General features: G+C 32.1%; 1 protein-coding gene across 1 annotated transcript in view; it reads left to right on the top strand.

Moving 5' to 3' along the window:
* The window catches only part of LOC124354646 (F-box only protein 33), a 49,923-nt gene that overhangs the window by 9,425 nt on the left and 18,056 nt on the right, over nt 1-22,442 (top strand). Inside the window, exons 3-6 of the mRNA XM_046805268.1 lie at nt 1,727-1,881; nt 6,888-7,008; nt 16,544-16,721; nt 19,154-19,296. Of these exons, the coding sequence (XP_046661224.1) occupies nt 1,727-1,881; nt 6,888-7,008; nt 16,544-16,721; nt 19,154-19,296 (597 nt within the window). The remainder of the gene's footprint in view (nt 1-1,726; nt 1,882-6,887; nt 7,009-16,543; nt 16,722-19,153; nt 19,297-22,442) is intronic.

The following is a 22,442-nucleotide window of genomic DNA, read 5'->3' as shown; positions in this document are numbered from 1 at the left end:
TCACTTATACTTTATGTTTATGTAGTTTTTGAATATACCCTTAGTAAGTATGTTTGTTTGGCTAAAATAAAATATAAGATATGTTCAAATACTTTGAGAAGGAACTGAGTTATGACATTTTTTGTTAACAGTCGAACGTTAAAGAATTTACTCATAAAAAATAATCTGGTTTGCAATGTAAAAAAATATGAAAACATTTTTTTACTTGTTATATTATGTTAGCACATAATGTTTGAAAGAAATACACTCAATAATTTTTGAAATTGAGTAAAAAATAAATGTTGTGCGTCAAATATTGTAAAACCTTGCATTGTAAAATTTTTGAGAATAGCCTATATAAACAATAGATATTATAGTTCAAAATAACATTGTTTTATAATGTTTTTGTCATTTCATATGCATTTATGCAGTAGAGTATTTCAACCTGAAAAAATAGAGACCTAAATTATGAAAATCGGTAAAAAAATAAGCTCGTGGTGAAGTAAAAAGGTCAACAATGGCCGACAGGGATGGGTTGGGTTGGTCTTGATGCGACGCCGTGATTCATCTCTTTCGTTTCGCACTGCCAGAAACCTACTGAACTAAATTTACCGCTGAAAGATTGTACCGTTAGATCGTTTCTTTCACTTTACACTGTTTTTTTTTTATTTTCTTTATTGACAATAAATAACTGTGTGAATGTTATTATACTAACCAGCATAAAATATGCTGGTTTACAACTTTAAAATTGTCCCTTTTTAGAATATTCATAGTAAATCAACTATTCATTCTAATGACTTTCTGTTTACACTGGAAGAAAGAATATTTCATTCCGCGTCTATTGACATATGACAGCACTGTTTGCAGGCAATACGTAACATGCTGTGATTGGTTGAAAATGACGTATTTCTTTGACCCGGCCACCCGCGAAATTCCACTCAAATGATGACGTCTTCAGAAAACGTTTCACCACGACCGTAATATTGATGTTAAAAAAAAAAACGTTTATATGAAAATTGTAGAGTGGAATCTCACAATTTCAATGATACCAAAAACATGGTGATTGTTTAAAGATAAATAATTATTTTTAATGAAAAACTGAACCGACATACAATATGCTGGTTCCACACTTCTAGGGTTAAGGGATGGATTAATGAAAAATCAAAATTATTATTATTTTCCTCCAAAACATGAAAATGTCCTAGGTTTTGGAAAGTGAAAAGTTTTACTTTTACAAATGTTTGATACTGAAATCATTAAAGAGGTTTTACTTTTGATGTTAAAAGATGGTTCATAAGTTTTAAACGAAAATAATATTGACTATTTTCATGAACTGTTATGGATTGGATAAATAACACGATCTACTTCTGGTGTCATACAAATACAAAAATACTCCCAAAATTCAGTTATTGTTATATAATATTAAAATTGTTTGTTACAATAACAATTCAGAATTACTGTTATGGTTAGATTAACGAACCTAAATGACATATATTCTTTCCTTTCTGTTAACTTTAAAATATCATTCAAAATATGGTCTGGAGACTATGATTATTACATATTTTACAATCATGGACTTTGATATAATTAAGAGGATGACTGCAGTAGCTCACGGACAATGTACACTGTGTAGATCCTTAGCTTGGACAGCCTGCTGTACTTACTGAGTGATGTCTGGAGACTGTCCAGGCTAGTTGTCCATGTCCACAGGATCAAGGAACACTCACTAACAATATGCATTGCGTAGATTCTTAGCCTGGACTACTGCCATGTCAATGACAACCTACTGTACATACTGAGTGATTCCTGCAGACTGACCAGGCTAGTGGTCCATGTTCATGGGATCATGGAGGAGCATCCTGGGACTACTGAAGCAGCTTGGACTACACTTACTCGCAACTTGTAAGTTTTAAAGATCTTAATGTATTTACCAGCTATTGAAACATGTATTCTGTTTAATTGATTCATTTTTTTTATTTCATATTGTAAACCATCTTTAGCAATGTCTAGAACATATGATTTCAAACCATTGTATAGAATACAATAAAAACATACCTGTATTTGAACATATTTTTTTGGATTCATAGTATACTATACATTTTTCTTCAAAGTAATATTCGTAAGCATACTACTATATTTTAGTTGGTAATAAACTAGAAAACATTGTAGTTGAGTCTTAATATAAAGAATTTCAAAGGTCTGTGGAATACTTGTTGTTACATCTGGCAATTCTTTACTAAGGGTTTAGTTGTATTTAGGGTAAAGCAGCTAATATTTGCTACAAAAATATTCTTAAAACTGAAGAAAAATCTCGGTGTATCGAATATATTACAGCTTAACGTTTTTTAGACCAGTCATAAAAAAGCAGGTTTTTATGCCTGGTAAAGTAGAAGAACCAACTGACGATATCACAACAGCATGTACTTTACCGCTCTAGACTGACCTTGGGCATATCGTTTGTTCAGCGCTTTAAAATTTTTACTACCATTTTGTGTGATATATTGTTAAAAAAAGCTGAGTGGTATTCAAATTTACTATTTATAAAAACTATGCAAATGCTGTTTTGTCTTTGTTTGTATTGAATATTTATTAACATACTGAGTGATTGCAATTATGTTGTCACCGACGTACTGTAACTTTGTATTCTTTTGTACATAGTGTAAAATAATAGTGAAGAGCATTTTGTAAAAGAGCAATTTATTCTGTTGTTCCATGATAGATATCTAACAGTTGTTGTCATGATCATGAAAATGTGTCAAACAGTGTACATTTATAACCATTGTAATTTGCTCTGGTCTTAGTATTTTTGGTTTCATAGTTAATTTTGCCTTGTTTTCCGATCATGAAATACATATATATATAAACTAGCTGTTACCCATGGCTTCGCACGCAATCTTTAGAACCGAAGTCCTTATATTACTTAGTAAAAGCACTTATTATGATGTAATATGATGGGAGTCCTGTGAAAATTTTAAAAAGTAATTAGGCATACATCAGATAGATGTTATTTAAGTTCATGGTAAATAGTATCAGAGTTTAACTTAATTATTATATCATGTTTTGCATGAAGAGCATTTCTGGTTCAAATTAATTATATTTCCAATATCAAAGCTGAGCCTGCATTGTTATCCTGATCAAGAAAATACAATACTCAGGTCTCGGAAACCTACTTCATTCAATAGGCATCTATTTCCAGTCCTTCTCATATATTTCCGGTCTGAGATATTTCCAGTACCATAGTAGAATTTGCCTTAATTTCCTGTCAAAGAAAAAAGTATATGTTAGTATTCATTTCTCTGTTTTTCCATAAGCCATTGTCAAAATGTAATATCATAATGTCAAGGAAGCCCAACAGTTTAAAGTAACTTATGTGAAAACGTTCATAACTTTGTTCATTAATGATAGATTTATAACAGTATTTAATGCATTAGATGATTTTAATTCGTCACTGGTGCAATCTGGAGTAAAATTTATATATTAATGTTTTATTTAATATCTGCATTACACTACCGATTAATCACTGTTTACTTATTATTGATAAAATTTAAATGTAAACAGATATTTCAGAAAGTTTGTCGAACTATAGCTGTCAACAGCAGCTGTTAAGTGCCAGTTTAATTTGAATTATGAAACGTACAAAACTACAATTTTTTCTATACTCTAAAATATTCCAGGTAACTTTTCTTAACTTTTTCTTCATGAAAACCTTCCTCGGATTTCAATGAACATTTTACAAAATGGAATTAACCGAATTGGTCCAGCCGTTATCAAGATTTGCGCTTACCAACACATTTTGCGATTCATTTTTATATTATAGATAAATATATATATGAAAGTCATAAAGTCCTTTAATAAGTCCATGCAAAAATAAAAACTGCTTAACTTTTTTGAATACACTTTTTTTTATTTTCAACATAGTTTTACTGTAAGCTTATAGTTAGGCATTGTCCAACGCTGCCAATTCTGCAAAATATCTATTTGTTTCTGCTATCACCTCCTCTTTTGTATGAAATTTTCCCACAAGCCATTTTTTCCTATTATGGAACAAATAATAGTCGATGGAGCAAAGTATGGAGGATAGGGGGAGATGTGGTACGATTTGGAACCCTAATTCCAATAGTTTTGCAGCTGCAACTTCTGAAGCCTTAACTAGTGCATTGTCATGATGGAAAAAGAGGACACTGATGAAACAATGTTTATAGTCCTGTGGGTTGTGCTGGAACAGCTGCAAACTGTATTTACAACACTTCACATGATTTTGTTTTTGGTAAATCGTGAGCAATCGCGGCACCCATCTTGAGTTTCTCATGTCCCAATATTGGTGCAGAGTATTATGTACCCATTCACTCGAGATGCCCACAGCACTAGCAATCTTAAACACCTTTACTCTTCTATTTTCATCACTATATTACAGGTTTTTTTATTGATTTCTAGAGTTGTGACTTCAACAGGGCTTCCATAATGTTCAGCGTCTTTTGTACTCATATGGCCTGTCCAAAAATGTTGAAACCACTTATAAACTATTCTTATCAAAGGTGAAAAGTCATCATAATGTTTATCAAACTTTTGTTTAGTTTCCTGAGGTGTTTTGCCTTTTATAAAGTAATGTTTTATCAACACAAAATTCTTCTTCGTCCATTTTTTTAAAATTACTTGACTTCTTTTGATTCTAACAAATGTCAAACAAAAAGAAATAGACCTATCAGGCTGAAACTTGGTGTGCGTTCTTCCAATAGATGCTGCCAACTAAACATAACATCAATACGCACCATTAGTGTTATCGCTTGGCTTTTGTACGGACTTACTGAAAGATCTGGATATATACATAGGTCTAAGAAGCCTACTTCTGTTAAAAGAAAACTAAGATGGATCTTATAAAAGTCTTTAAATTTATAATAAAAGGTAGATAGTAACTTTATCTTTGATATATGCATTACAGTACTGACCAAGGACTGCATATTTAATATTTGCTAAAATGTACAGTTAAAAGTTTATTTTTTACTAAAACTGTACTTGTAATACTGTAAAATATCTTACCTGGATACTTTTTTACTCTGTGCTCAACAGCAGTTTTAGAAAAGTTTGAAATAAGAAGTGTTGTTACTATAAACCTTACTCTATGCTTCAAAACTATAATTATAAACAAATTGAAGATTGTAGGTAAATTAATTAAACATATGGTTGTTCTGTCATAAAACAGTGTTTACGCAGAACAATTGATTACATCTAACACACTCTTTCAATTAATATTTTGTAACTTTAAAGACAAGTTGGGATTTTTCGCTACTTTAGAGACCAGTGGGGTGTAGCCTGGAGAGATTTTCAAAATAAGAATAGGTCTATATTCATACCAGGGACCCTAAGAATGTCCATGTAAAATTTAAACAAAATGGGTTGAATAGTTAATAAAATAGTTTCAAAGTTGTGAGAGCAAAACTAACAAACAAAGTCACTTTGGCATTTATAATATTATAGGAATACATATATATATATATATATATATATATATATATATATATATATATATATATATACTATTTATGTGTAATATGTATGATTTTTCATGTTTTTTTAGTAAAAAAAACAACTTAGTTATTTTTTATTGATTTCTTTGAAATTTGGTATAGTTATACTAAACAATATACATAACAAAATAAAAATAACACCGATAGTAAAAAGAGTAACTGTATTACCTTCAAACTAATTGTCTTATTTTGAATTAAAAACTGGTTTTTTAAATAAATTTTTAATGTTATAAATATTTTAAGAATGTTTTGAATTTTAAAATATTTTGTTGAAGGCAATTTGTTTTTGCATGTTTTGGTGCTAAAAATAGTTTTCTATTTTTATTGGTATTCTAGTAATTTCTTTACAATTCTAAGAAAAACACTAATAAGTCTATGCAGTTGTTACACACCACCAATATAGCTGTGTGTAATTTTGGAACATAGTAATCTTTTGATTGGGGTCTCAAAAGAGTTAACTTCTACATTACAAGTGATTTTACTTGGTTTTAGCCATTTTGCAAAGTTTAGGTAGTATACTTTGTAAAAAGTCTGTTCTTTGTATTCCTTGTGATTGAACCTAACTTGGAGCAAATATCATAATCCTTAGCAATGTTTAATTTCTTCTTCTTTGGTTATCTTGAACAACATATCACACCCAACATTTACATTCCATTGTGAGAGAACTCCTCATTGTTTTCTACAACATTAAACACTTAAATAGTCATTAAAAATACAAACTTTCAATTATTACAGTACATGATACTATGTTGGAGACAGGAATTACTCATAACTGTATAATGGTTTAAGGACAAAGTAAGTGAAACCAGGTGTTATTGGTTTAATTTTGAGATGTACTTTTGTCGCTGCACTTCATACAGTTTTGAACAACTAAGTTACGACGGAATAGGAAGCATAAGATATTCATTACTTTTGTTTTATTACGTAAATATCTTACTTTCTTTCTTTAAAGTGTGAAATTTTTTAAATCGAATAAATAAAGTTTAATCTAGTGGTTTTTTTAAATATTGAGTGTAATATATGTTTTTAGACATTTAAAGTACATTTGGATTTATGGAGAAAATCCCTTTAATTTTACATTTCACTTCAATACAAGAACAGTATATTGGGCTATCATTTAACATTTCTTTATTTCAAAAATGTTTAGTATTTGGCCCATGGGGCTTAAGATCTGGCAACTCTGACACTTAAACCAAAGCTGGTTTGATTTTAATCTTGTCTTGTTTTAGGTCATTTTGTAAATTGTTTAACATGTACATTTGAAAACATATTTTCAAAGGTTTATTGAATGTACTCTGTCTGAATTTTGGCCTTTTTACCTAGCATGGATTTAAAATTTTAAAACAATCTTTTATAAATAAGGTAAAATTACATTTGTTTCAGGCCTAACTGTGGGCTGCGACTGACTCTGATTCACTCTTATGACGGAGTAGATGTTCTTCACTCTAAAATTTTAAAGCGTGCCATGCCCTTGACACATCTGAAGGTTTTCTTTTGTGAAAAGGTGAATAATAATAATTTATCTTTAGAAAATATTATAGTCTGTGTTGTATTAGCTGATGTCAATTCTATCCAGCATTTGCCAATTGCATGAGTTGTTACAGAAAAATTTTTTTTGAATTTTAGATGTATAAAGTGTAGATGTACACATTTTTAGATAGCTAGCTCAAATCAAATTTTAATTATTTAAACAAAATAATCACTATGGTACAGACAGTTGAGAGTCATGTTTTAAATTGGGCAACTAAGATCAAACATTCTATTTCATTCTTTGTTTAGTTTGTTATTGATGAAAAAGGTTTGAAAGGATAATAGGATTTAGAATATTTGCCATTGTTATATGTTATATTACACACAAAATTTTAAGGGTTGGAATCTATCCTCTTCACCAGGTGGGTAGGTAATCAATACATAATCGAAATTCAAGAATCAAGAATTTTTATTGTCTTTAAACACATTGTGCAATTGACAAAGTCAGATTTACAATTTAACATTTGCTTAACATGCAAGAGATCGCGCCCGCGGCGGCAGTTTGCCGCGCTTTTTTGCTTTCTTTATATTTTCGTTTGCAGTGATGCCCCAGGATAACAGGGTCTCGTTTTATCCCTCCCAGTACATCCCTGCGCCTGACCTTGACAACCGTTAGTCTGTCGCTGGCTTTTTTTTGCGAGTAGCGGAATTTTTGTTGTAGCTCTGCACCTGCCGCGGCAATATGCCTTCGCGCGATCTCTCCCGTAGAGCATTCTGTTAAATCTGCGAATATTGGAAATATTTCTAAATCTTCAATATTTTAATGTTTTTGTGATGTTGTGATTTAGTTATATTGTGTAAAAATGAATTTTGAAGAACAGAGAAGAATTATGGACCTGTTAGAATCCGTTTCAGAGCCGAATTCAAGTGAATTAGGTGTGAATGACTTGGATGTAAGTGATATAGATGAAAATGAATTGGTAAGGGATTTCGAGATTGACAGTGATTCAGAACACAGTTTCAATGAAGAACTACCTGCAGACAGTGAAGTTGAAGGTGAACCGGATGTTGAAGACATCAGCAGAACTTACCAGTACCAGGTCAGATTATTACTAATCCTAAGTATAGTGGAAGGGATACTCCAAACCCTACCATTTGGTCTGACAGGCCACAGAATAGACCAACTCGCATTAGAAGGCGAAATATTGTTACCCAGCTTCCTGGGCCTGTTAAAAATGCCAGACATACTAAAACAGAATTAGAATGCTGGATGCTATTTTACCCTGTTGAAGTTATAGAAAATATTGTCACATATACTAACCAAAAAATAAGTGAGGTCAGAGGACAGTATAACCGGGAAAGGGATGCAAGGGAAACCAATGTAGTGGAAATGAAAGCAGTGATAGGCCTAATTTACCTAGCAGGCGTACTTCATTCTAGCCATCAGAACATTTTTGATTTGTGGAATATCGATGGTCTTGGAGTTGAAATATTCAGGCTAACCATGAGTTGTAGCAGATTTAAATTTTTGCTAAAATATGTTAGCTTTGATGACAGAGAGATAGAAGGTCGCCGACAAAGGAAATCGGTTGACAAATTTTATTGCATGAGAGACATATTTGATGAATTTGTACGCTTATGCCAAGCAAACTATAGCCATAGTGAATACGTCACCATTGACGAAATGTTACCCAACTTTCGATGTAAGTCTAGTTTCAGAGTGTATATGCCAAAAAAGCCTGGCAAGTTTGGCATAAAAGTGTGGGCAATGAGTGATTCCAAGACATTTTACACATCCAACTTGGAAGTATTTATTTCAAAACAAGAAAGAGGACCCTACGAACTAAACAACTCTGCTAGGGCCTTGTAAACAGGCTGACAACACCCATTGCAAATACGGGACGGAATGTGACATGTGATAATTTCTTTACGTCTCTGCCCCTAGCACAAGACTTACTCGAAAAAAATCTAACTATAGTTGGAACTATAAGAAAAAATAAAAAAGAGATTCCTAAAGAACTAACATCAGACCCAAAAGGAAACAAAAGACCTATCAACAGCTCGATGTTTGCATTTACAAAAAATGCAGCGTTAGTATCTTATAAGCCCTAGAAAAACAAATTTGTTCTTTTACTCTCGACCCTGCATGAGACAGATGAGATCGATCAAGACAGTGGAGAAGACCAAAAGCCTACTATAATCACCTTCTACAACAGATATAAATGTGGGGTAGATGTCTGTGATGCCATGCAAAAACAGTATAGTGTATCAAGAATATCAAATCGTTGGCCATTGACAATGTTTTTCTTCATGCTCAATGTTGGAGGTATAAACGCCTACATAATTCACAAAGCAAATAATATGACACTTGAAAAAGAAAAAGTTCTCCCTCGGCGATCATTTCTAATGAATTTGGGACGACAACTCATCCTTGACCAGGCTAAAACTCGGGCAAGTCCACAGTATAAACATTGGCTGATTGGTTTAAGTTGCTATAAACAACATTAGTTTAAGGTTATTTTTCTGACAAATAGTGTTACTTATTTTATTTCTACATGCAGAATTAAGTTTTTACACACGTCTAGCACACTGTCAAACAGCCGAAGGTGAACAGTTTGAACACCTGCTACATTAAAACAGATAACTGTTTTTAGAATTTGCGTTAGTGTTGACTCATGTTACGATAAACAGGACAAGACAGTTACTGATTTTATTATTGTAAATTTGTCATAAAATCTGTTAAAATAAACGTAGATACCTCTATAGTTGAATTGATTACAAAATAGGACTGGGACCGGTGGAGGGGGTGCGGTCGATGGCTGAGAGCAGCCAATCAGCTTCGAGTAAACCGCACAGCGTTGCCGTTTTCATATCCGCACGTCACCCCTCAGTCTCAGTCTCTGCCCAGTAACCGATTCGTGCGTTTCACTTTGTAGTCTCGTGTTCTGTGCAACTGTAGTGGTGTTACCGTTGTTTAACAGTCCTTTTCAGGACTTAGCTGTGACTTAGGCCTACAGTAGTGTAACAAACTATTTTGTACTTTCATAACCTTCGTACTAGCAGTTAATTTGTCACTGAGAAATTGAACGTAAATAAATTTTGTGAAGAATTACATTTTGAGGTGTGTGCTATCAGGCTGATTGAATTAAATGTCATTATTATTTCTCTGTACCGTTCCCCTGAAGGTAAAGTAAATGTCTTTCTGGACAAGTTAGATCAACTTCTGAGATTTTTAATCAGACTTAGGCCTAAATGTAAAGTAATAATTTGTGGAGATATTAATGCTGACTTTGATATCCGAAACACCTCAAAACCTAGTGTAAATGACTTTTTGAACTGTCTCCGGCAATATAATTTGTTTTGTGTAAATAATTTGCCTACTCGTGGAGAAGCCTGTTTGGACAATGTTATTACTGACCTCTGCCCTAAAAATTACGAGCTGCATATTTTTGAACCTTTGTTGTCAGATCATAAGGCTATTCAAATTATGGTTTGGTTGGCGGAGAATAGGCCTATCAATAAGAAGACTGATGGCCCCGGTAAAATAAATTCAAGTAGGCCTTCGATTCAATTTGCAAGAAGGTATACAACTGTGAACCTGGAGGGGTTTAAATACTGTTTAAGTAAGGTAGACTGGAATTTTATTGCTCCTCAGAATTGTAACTTAACAGCAGAAGAAACTTTTGATTTGTTTTATAATACATTTTTAGAAATTTTTAATCAATGCCATCCAATGCAAGAGATAAAGATTAATAAACCTAATAATAGAACTAAAAAGCAAAATTTAAATTGGTATACCCCAGAGCTAGAGAACATGAAAAAGCAAATTTTGTGTTGTCATGACATTTATAATAGAACGAATAATGATAATTTACTCAACTTGCTGAGAACTCTTAGAAGGCGCTATAGACTGGCTATTAAAGAAGCAAAGAGACAGAGTAATGAAGATTACATAGAAAATTCAGTCAATAAATGTAGAGCAGCATGGACAATCATTAACAAGGCATCGGGGAAGGAAACCCTACGCAGTCGGTCCAGTAATATTCTGCCTGATGAATTCAACTCACACTGTGTGACAGCTATTGAAGAGATCAGTGCCAAAGTGAAAAGTTCTGTGAATAGTGCAAATCAATGTCTTAATAAGTTATTGCCTCCATTTGAGGAGTGTGTTTTTTGTCCTGTCACTGTAGATGATGTTCGTAAAATTGTTTTATCTCTAAAAAATTCCCATTCTAAAGATGTGTATGGATTAAGTAGTATTTTAATTAAAGCTGTTATTGATTATATAATTGAGCCTTTGACATATTCTATTAATTGTTGTGTATTGGAAGGGATTTTTCCAACATGTTTAAAATTTTCAAAAGTTGTACCTGTGTATAAAAATGGCTCACTTGATTGTCCGAATAATTATAGGCCTATCTCATGTGTACCAGTCTTGTCTAAGGTAATTGAGAAATTACTTAAACATCAAATATGTATTCATTTTGAAAATCTCAAATTATTTAGTTCTAGTCAATTTGGTTACCGCACTGATTGTTCAACGGTTAAAGCTGTAAATACTCTTGTAAATAATGTTCTCTTAGCTTTGGAAAATAATTGTTGGGCTCAGATCACACTTTGTGATCTGAGCAAAGCATTTGATTGTGTTAGACCTGATATACTGGTGAACAAATTGGAATTCTATGGGTTTCGTGCAAAGAATTTGAACATGTTAAGGTCCTATCTTGCAAATCGCAAACAGGTTGTTATGGTTAATGGAGCTTATTCCCAAGTGGCTGATATAAATATAGGTGTGCCACAGGGATCTGTGTTGGGTCCTGTTTTGTTTATTATATTTATTAATGATTTAAGTTTTAATGTCTCTAGTTTTACTACTATATATGCTGATGATACCACTTTGTTAAATAGTCACACAAATTTGCTTTACTTAAACAACTTGGTAGAGACTACAATGAATGAAACTGTTAACTGGTTTGAATGTAAATGGTCTCTATTTAAACGCAGAAAAAACAAAACAAATGTTAATAACTCTTAAGAATATTAATAGGCCTATATTTGAATCTGAAGTTTTTGTTAAGTTATTTGGGATAATAGTGGACAACAGGCTATCTTGGAAACAACACATTGATTGTGTATGCAAGAGATTATCTAGGGTTATTTACTTATTGTGTAATTTAAAAAAAATAGTATCACAAAGGTATATAAAAATGGCCTACTTTGCATTTTTTGAAAGTATTATTAGATATGGTTTAATAATTTGGGGTAATGGTACAGGCATTGATCAGGTGCTAGTAATCCAAAAGAAGGCTGTGAGAATTTTAGCGGATGCACCTGTGTTAGATCATTGTAAACCTTTGTTTGTAAATATTGGTGTTTTAACTGTTATAAATCTGTATATTTATGAGGTATTAGTAGATGTAAGAAAAAAGTCACACATGGTTTTGAAAAGAAATGATGTTCATCACTATAATACAAGAAATAAAGATAAGTTAAATGTAGATAGAGCTAGATTAGGTAAAACCATGAATTACCATACAACCTTAGGCATTAAAATGTTCAATTTGTTACCTTATGCTGTTCAAACTTTACCATGTCAAGTTTTTAATAATAAATTGTATTCTTGGCTAAAAAATAGACCTTTCTATAATATTAATGAATATTTTAGCTGTGAGATCGTTCATAAGGATTTTTAACTTTAGATTAGGCTAGTAATTTAAGCCTTAATATTTGACGAAGCCTATTGTAATTTTATTGAAAATTATTAATGGCCAATAAATTGTCTATTGTCTATTGTCTATTGTCTATTGTCTATGATTATATTTACATCATGAATGCAGAAAATCAAACTGTGAATCGTCGTGGGCGTCCGCGCATTCATCTTAAGCGTTTACATTATCAGAACGTAGGGACATGGTGTACCTCTGCGCACTCAAGCCAGAAAACTTGTTTGCACTGCCAAAGAATATTTCCAGCAGGAAAAAACAAACAATGGGCCACTCTTACCCATTGCCAAAGTTGTACAAAGAACTGCAAAGGCCCTGGGCATAAATAAAAATACCGTTCTAAAAATTTGTTCAGAGAAGAAGAAAAACATGTATGAGGGAGGAAGTGGAGAAGTACATACCCCAAACAAAAAGAAACTTCCACGTCAGAAACGAGTTACAAACCTGGATAATTTCCAAAAAGATGCAATCCGTCGTCATGTGTATGCATACTAGAGACGAAAGGAATATCCAACTTTAAAAAAACTAATTCAATCATTGAAGGATGCCGATTTATTTAACGGTTGCAAATCTTCTCTTTCACTTGTTTTAAAACAACTTGGCTTCAAGTACAAGTCAGTTGGGAAACGGAAAGTACTTTTTGAAAGACCAGATGTAGTTGCATGGTGCTGTAGGTTTCTTCGTCAAAATGAAGAACTTAAATTTAGATGAAGTAGTCTGGATTGACGAGACAGGGGTTAACACAAACCACTCCCAAACAAACGCTTGGGCAGATGACTCTGTTCAAGGTACAATGTCCGTACCTCTCGGTAAAGGGGGAAGAATGATTTTGCTTCACGCTGGTAGTTCTAAAGGGTTTATTCCAAACAGCCTTCTACTTTTTTTCTTCGAAAAAAAAAACGAGTGATTACCATGAAGAAATGGACCACGAAAAGTTTTTAGGCTGGTTTGTAAACAATGTTCTTCCAAATTTGGAAAATCCTCAACCATAGTATTTGATAATGCTAGGTACTACTCAAAAGTATTGGACAAGGCCCCAACAATGGCTTCAAAAAAATGTTTGATGATGGAATGGCTACAGAAATTCAACATCCCATTTGAAGCAGACATTAAGAAAGCAAAAATAAACCGAATATATTTTGAATTCTATTTCCGCATGAAAATACGACAAAACTATACATTTAAAAACCACATTCTAAATCATTTTTATGAATACTGGTTTAAAATTACATCACAATTATTATCTACCCAATTGTAATGATATTTAAAATAAAATGTGCAACCAAATATTTATGTCATTATTTAAATTAATATTTACGTGAGTTTGTTTCATTTATGAACACCAAAATGAACAGTATGAGCAAACAAGTTCATACAAGGTCATGAGTGAACTTGATCATAATTTTGTGTAAATGACCAAAAGTCACTCAAAAATATTAACCATAATGAAGAAATTAATAAAATAATAATATAATCAATTGAAGACTCAATAAACGGTCAGTGAAAGGCGCGTGGCTAGCAGATCTGCTGTACCCTGTAACGCCAAGTGACGTAGACGTGGCAACGCCGCTCCCTCTCCTATGCCGAGCGCCAGTCCTATTTTGTAATCAATTCAACTATAGTTAGCATTATTGGATTTCTTTTTTTATTCCCTTTAAAATGAGGGGTCACATGGTAGGGGTTTGTATTTGAAAATGTTTAGTTGCCCCCCTTTAGAAAATGGGGGTAAAATTTTCAACAACTTGAAAAATTAAAAAAATATGTTATAATAGGTAGGGTCAAGGTTTTACATAGATATCTCGGGCCGTTTAAATTATATCCAGGTGTGCCAGGACATAAAACTCACTCTGTATATGACAAAGATTATTGTAGTCACAATTCCCTGTGTGAAATGTTCAACTATGAATAAACCATAATTTATTGATTGATTTTTTAGGAAACTTTATTGAACAGTCTGATCACTAAGTATCAGGAAGTAATTCTTCCGTTATTTTATTCTATTATAATCACATTACTTCTAGTATTTTCACTGTTCTATCTTTCTGCTTGAATTTATTAGACAGTTATCAAATACAATGATATGTTTGTGTTGTAATACAACTTGGATGTAATTGTTTTAAAATTTTCCCTTAGCAGTATACTTTTCTATTCTTTATGTCTCTATCTATGAGTTTTGTTTAAAAGCAGAATTTAAACTTTTATCATTCATCTTTATATTATTTTATTTTTGTTGTTTGCCTCAGACATGTGATCATCATGCCTCATAAATGATTCCTTTAAAACGTATATATATTTTATTTTATAAATATAAAATTTAAACTAAATTTTGTAAATACGTTGTAACTAATACTTAATTATTAAATATATAAGCAGCAGTCTAAAACTTACCAAACGGCAGGTTGATTTTGGTCTTCTTGCAAAGGTTTACCAATCCCCTTATTCAGGGTGAAGCAGACCACCCGTCTAAGATGTATAGCGGCTGAACCGAGAAAGCTACAAAAAATACACCAAAATGTCACTTTTGGGGGGTAGTGGTTATTAAAAATGATTTCAAATCCAAAGGTAGATCAAATAAAGGTTTTGTTGCATTACTGCATTTTGAACTCCTGTTTTTGCCTTAGGTACTTAGTGAATTAATTTTTTAATGATTTTTTTACCTTCTCTCTGTTAGATTTTGTTTTTTTAAGTAATTATTATTCCTACAATTATCTATGTTCTAACTATTTCAGTCCAACAATTATGTTATTCAACTAACCATACTGTAATCCGAACTAAAATGCTGTAAAAATACTTATTAGAAATAATTTATCCATACAAAACTGATTCCATAATGACAACAAGCATGCTCGAATAAACCAACACACCACCAAATACCTCGGTTTAAACATCGAAAATACTCTTTCTTGGACACCCCATATAGATCAACTTATTAAAATACTAAGCAGTAGCATATATGTCATCAGACGAATGAACCAAATAAGTGATTCCTATACAGCAAAGATCGCTTACTTTGCCCTGTTTGATTCGCACTTAAGATATTGGCGTAGTGGCCTGGAATGGAACAACGGCCCAGAACTTACAAAAAGTATTAGTCGTACCAAAAAGAGTTGTCAGGGTCCTCACCGAACTGAACTATAGGGAAAGCTGTAAGGAAGCCTTCGGAGAGCACAAATATTTATGGTAGCATTGTTTTATATCCTCGAGACCATCATGTATGCTGCCAGTTTAATCAAACAAGACTAGTGGACCAACACCAATACTGCACTAGAAACAGACATAACTTCCCTCTGGATCATCCCCATCTAAATCTTTATGAGAAAAAGCCTGCATACAAAGATGCAGCTTTATTTAACTGGCTACCTACCCACTTAAAGAGACTTCCTGTGAATAGACTGAAGACTGCTACCACAAACTGGCTCCTACAATACTCATTGTACTCAGTGAAGGATTTCTTGGACTGGGGGAGCAATACATCAACACTGATTTCATAAACCATGTTTTTTCTTTTCTTGTTTTGTTTTGTAAAATAATGACTGTATGCACACTTGCTCTATCCTAAATTTATACTATGATTTACTGTTATGTAAAAAATATGACACTATTGCTTTCCTCTAAGAAAATGTTAGTAAAAGATTGATTAATAAAAATAAAAGCTTAGAATATCCTATTTCCAATGGTATACTGTTGATTTTGGTTTGAAATTATGTTGAACATCGTCTCAAAAAGGACAATGTAATGTGTAAACCAACAGTATTTGTTTCTTACCATTGGAACCACTTTCAATCGACAAATTTTATTAATTACCACTTTTAGTGTTAATAATAGTTTAGCAATTAATGTCCGCAGCTAAACGTGGAGGCAGTAAACCAACTGAGCTTCTACTCAGAAACTCTCCGCTCTATTTGGTGGGTAGATTCCATGTCGTGTCAAGGCAACACAACTCTCCTGCAGCGACTGGACAACGTCAATCCCTTTATCATGTGCTGCTGGCGCTGTCACCACTTGGAGGAGCTCGTGTTTCTAGGTAATCCATCTATCTTGTGTGAACTTAAGTATTTTTTTGTGGTTTTGGTTGCATAAGTTAGGTTATGATTTAGAGTTGCCTGGAGTATTTTGTATGTGGCTCATAACTAGGCTGTCTCACAGACAAATCTACCTGCCATCTCCTAATCTCCATAGCTTTCTCAGGCAGTACTGAACAATACTCATGTAAGCTACATATAGAGCACGCTCAGTTACTCTTGTGTACATTTTAGGTGTGTCAAGTTATCCTTTTACGTAAATGTTTTGGAACATACGCTTAAAATAACTTTATTTAACTATTCAAGCGTTTCTCAAACACCCTGTTTTGAGCTCATGTAAAGTTTAGATTCTAAAATATGTAAACAATTCAAATAATAATTAATATAGAATAGAATGTTATTAATAAAACTGTTCACCTCTCACTCGGCCTCGGTAAGCCTCTCATTCAGGTTCCTTCTTTAGAGAAGGAACTGTATGGATCATGGAGCTTGTAAATATCTTACACCCTTCTGTACATAAAGAGCTGTTATTCTTTTATGCTTAAGGGAGAAACATCAGTCATTATTTTTTTTATTATTTAGTGGTGCCAGTAATATAAAAAAACATTCAGGCAAAGAGATATTATTAGGAGAGGAAAGGAATAATAGGAAAATCACTGGTTCTCATAACAGTGACCCCTTTTAATTCATTAACTCCCATAAGTAAGTTGGAGGGAACAAACTATCTGACCTGATTCAGCACCTGCAGCTGTGGTGGTTATCTTGTATCATCTTTTTTTTAAGTGTGAGGAAATTGTTTGAAATTGTCTAAATTTGAACGTGTAAGCGTAATTATTCTATTTGTGTTGCAACTGATTTACTTTATTATGGTGGGTATCACTTGTTAATATTATAATTTATATTTATAGTTTAGTAGGTATATTATTGCAGTCTTTCTGGTCAGCTGTTTCTATGTCATGTATTGTCAGCTATGCCATCTTATTGTGTCAAATTTGTTGTAAAATTATAATGGTTTACTGTTGGAAATAAATAAATACCTTTTGTAGCTGTCTCAAAGAATCCTAGTGATATATTCAAATTAATATATTGATTTAATTTAATTTATGAACATATTTACTAAAAGCAAGATAATGTATATTTACAAGGTCTATTTAACCACTAGAATTCTCTGAGACACTAATCTGGAATCCTTAAGTAGCCAAGATTCAAGACACTACTTTATCAAGTACTCAGCGATGTGAGACATCCAAAGTGTACAATATAAAACAATGTTTTAAAAATACACCTTGTAAATATACATTGATCTTGCTTTTAGTAAATGTGTTCATAAAAATTAATTCAATATATTAAAATAATCTAATAAATTTTATTATTTTATTTGTAGTGAGTGATGTTTTAAGGGAAACATTACGAGATAAATTATAAACTGGTTAAAAATATTAAGATATATATTTTGCACTTACATAACTTAGAATCATAACTATTTTTGACAGAGTTAGAAGATTCTCTTTTTGTATTTTCTTTGTTTGTGATAAAATATCGGAAAATATATTCTGCAAAATATATTGTTGCACCTTTTCAATATGATGAATTTATTAGTTTTGGATTTTCATGAATGCAGAAATTAGTAAAAAAACTGAAAAATCTTAAAATAGCGTAGGTGCTTTCAACCAAAGTCCCACAGATTATGAGTTAAAACTGAACCAAAGAATAAGAACTTACTCTTTATTTACTTCATATTTAATACTCAGCCCATGTGGCATTAAAATAAGATACAACTTTTAATAGGGTTAAATTTTGTTAGTTTTTATTTCATCAAACCAAACAACAGTTTTAAATGATATAGCAATAGCAATACCTCTCCTTTTATTTTATTGTTTAAAAAAAACAACTAAATTTAAAACAGGAAGTTTTTTCAACTACCCTGTATATGGTATTTCTACTTGTCCTTTAGGTGCAGCATTGGTTTCATTGGTGGAATGGCTTTCTATCTTTTTAACATTGAACATCATTTTATTTGACATAATTAAAGAAGTAACTTGATCACATCCAGCTCTTCATGATAAGTATCTATTGATATAGAGGTTGGCAAAGTATACTCTAGTGGTGCAAGTTTCCTCTCTCTGAGAGGAGCTGCCTGGTTATGAACAGAACCTACTATGAAGGTAAAACAATAGGCAAACACGTTTTGTTTTGTTTACTGTTATGAGTAAGAGCAAGAGTCTCAATATTTACCATCCTACAATCATGTCAGTGACCATGCATGCGTTTAAGAAAGATTTTATGGATAAGATATTGGACCAAAAGTCATTTTAGGAGTAAGTGCAATGATACAGGTTTCTCAGATTCTTGTCCTAAGAAAAGAACAAAAACAGTTAAATGTTTTTATTTTAATTGGGAATTATGGTTCTTCTGATTTTGCCCTATATTCCAGGTCACAAATATCAGTTCCTGGATGTGTATGCAGTAATACGCTTGCGCGGCACGACACTACGCCACCTATGCTTAGCAGCCGCAGACATAGCATTTCACCACCACCAGGAGTGTGTTCCTCAGTTGCTAGAAGAATTGGAACAGGTACGTGCTCAACACGGGAACAGTCAGAATTGATTAACCCTTTTAGTGCTACAGAGTCTACGTCGTAGGCGCAGCATATTTTTATATGTATTGGTTCAGTTTATCCAAAAGCGATAGAGTAACGATATTTGTATATTTGATTGCCGACGACCAGCTGTTTATACGTCTTCGACGTGAAATAAAAAGAAGGTCAGTTCGGATGTTTATGTTGCGAGCGAACTGACGCTGTGCTTTTTTTACTCTGTTTTATCTTATTTTATCCATTAAATTGTGTTATAATTGTGAAATACTACTTCATTAGTATTCCAAATCATTGCAACTTAGTTTTAATTTGTGTTTTCCGTGTGTATTATATTTTACTAAGTTACAAACTATGTCTAATAAGAACATTGCGGGTTATGATGAGTTACTACACTTTTTTTATAGTTTTTAGCATAAAACAATTATTTAGGTAAAAAACTGTTAACTGAGCTTGAATTTCTACTTTTATAAATAATACTAAAGTTAATAAAGTATTTATGCTAATAATAGTAAGTGTATTACATTTCTCTAGAGCGTTTCAAACATTGTTGCGTTGTAGGGCAAAATTTGGCACGGACAACATATTATATTTTTCATCCACACTTCTTATTTGTTGTGAAAAATAAAATAAAATATATGGAATTTGTTTAGTTTTAGTTGCTCTTTCCGATGGTAGCATCAGAAAAATAATATAAAATTGTATACGTACTAAAATTGTATGCCAAAGTAAAAAAAATTTACATAATAAAGAAAATTTCTTTTTTATAACAATCCAAATATGTACAAATGTACTTCTTTGTATTTATTTCTGTTTATTGGTTATTTATATTCAATACAAAAAAAGTAACAAGATATGACCTCAAATAAGGAAATAGGAAAGAATTTACTAAAACTCTGCATTTATGCCCTAAAATGCTTAGCATTCTTGGGTATGGCAATGCGCCAAACCCCTTAGCACTAAAAGGGTTAAGGTGTATTGAGATAGCAAATTAAAAAGTTTAATCATATTCTTTATTTAACTCTATAATCAACTGGTATATTGTCTTGTTTATTACTAAAATATCAAGTTCTGTACTTACTAAAAGATAATTGAATCCTGTAAAGATTAACAATTCTTAAAACTGGTTATTACATTTTGAAAATTAAAATTAAATCTGTAAAAATTAATTAAAAAGTGACTAAGATCTGCTGATTCACCGATGCCTACAAAATTCTTATTACCTTATACTTAAACAATGTTGTGTGTTCCATGTGACTCATCCCAAATTCACGATGATGTGTCCTGAAATTTAGTCAATGACTGACTGAGTGCCAATGTAATTAAGAAATTCCTCTCTCAAGGAATATTTCCCAACTGTCTAATAACTGAAAAATACACACAAAATGTAAAAGTGGCTTATACAAACCTAACGTACTATGGTCTCCCCAAATTTTGATACTATGCCCTGAAAAACCTGTTAAGTTACAAAGTTAACTTCTTACTCCTAGACAATATAGCTTGATGAAGCTGAGATTGATATCGGGAACTGTTTTGCAGCTTTGTTGAAATTATCATTGATACATAGAGAGAAAACTACATGGACAGTAAACTTTTCATAAACTTTATTAAAGCCATCAATTATTTGGAAAATGGTTTGATGAAATAGAAAATTCATTAAATGGAAATTAGTGTTAAAGAGATATTGATTAGTTTGAGAGGAATCTAAACAGTAGAAAATAACTAGTATAGATTACATCTGTGAACAACAAAATTCTAGATAAAGTAACATTTAAACAGTGACCAGAGTAAAGTTGTGCTCCTCATATCAGTCTTTAGATCAATACTTTATAAACTTGGAAAATTAAATAAAAGTAAACTTTATTCATGATTGGAAACATCAAGTAATGTATGGTAAGGTATCGGATTGGTCCAGTTGATAAATTCTTCAACAAGAACTCATCAGCCAGGCTACAAGGTGTTTCCTCTTCTATACCACTTCTGGATTCCCTGTACTGGAAAATGCATTCACCTTAGATTCACAAGTTCATGTCATTGAACACTTATATTATTAATGTTGGTAGGCCAATTTCATGGATTTGAGTTTATAATAAACAGTATGTGCCTTTGAAGCCAAAGAGGTTGGGGTTTATTAGAAAATCATATTTCATGTTTTTTTGTTAATTTTTAATAAAATAATTTGTTTATTCATGAGACTTTTAGTTTTTTTTTTAAACATCAAGATTCAGTAAGATTCCGTTACTGAACAAAATTTGTATTAATGTAGATGAGAAGACTTTTTCTTTGGATATAAAAATAATGAATTTCTTCATGAATAAAAAAATTACATCATTGATTGTTTAATTTAAAATTAATGAGAAATGTATTCAATAAAAAAGAAATATCTACATCATATATAATTCTGGTGATTTACTTAATAAGCAGATTAAAAAAAAAATTATTACAGATTATGATGCCAACTTTTTTCTCATATTGGGGACCAGTGAGTCCAAATGTGCCTCAACACTCTATTCTTGGCTCTTTGTTGTTATTTCGAGGGCCGTTTATTTTTTCAACTGCGATGTCACGCCATGATGGCCAGACATTTGGCATGTCTGCAGTATGCACAGTAGTTGATCGCACATCTTCCCTACTACAACATTTGTCACTGCAGAATTTAGGTAGCTAGTTTACGCTGATCTGCATTCACTTAATGGCAAAATGAACATGGCTGACATTCAACATTATATGTGACAGTGTCTCCATATAAAGTGAAGTTTTTAGTGGTTAAAACAACAGAAAACCAACTAACTACTCACCATTATCATACCCTAAAACATGTAAGTTGATATAATGATACAAACTCATGAACCAATCAAGCAAGCTAAGAAATCACTAGAAATAAACTGACACCTCTCAGATGACCTACTTCTCAAAGACAGCAATATTGACAATTTAACAATACTGTAATATAAATTGTATTACAATTTAGTAATATATTTTATTGAGACTCACCAAAAAGGAAAACAAGTTTCCTTAAAACCCAACATAAAATCCTGTTTTATATTAAGCCTGAGATAAATTACAATAAAACACTGGAGTGAGGTCATGCCTTCCAGATGTGCAACACACAAATAATTACAACCCA

This window comes from Homalodisca vitripennis, chromosome 2 (assembly GCF_021130785.1).
Source record: "Homalodisca vitripennis isolate AUS2020 chromosome 2, UT_GWSS_2.1, whole genome shotgun sequence".
Taxonomy (NCBI): Eukaryota; Metazoa; Arthropoda; class Insecta; order Hemiptera; family Cicadellidae; genus Homalodisca; species Homalodisca vitripennis.
The sequence above is the reverse complement of the archived record's forward strand: the minus strand, read 5'-3'. Positions and strand labels throughout refer to the sequence as shown.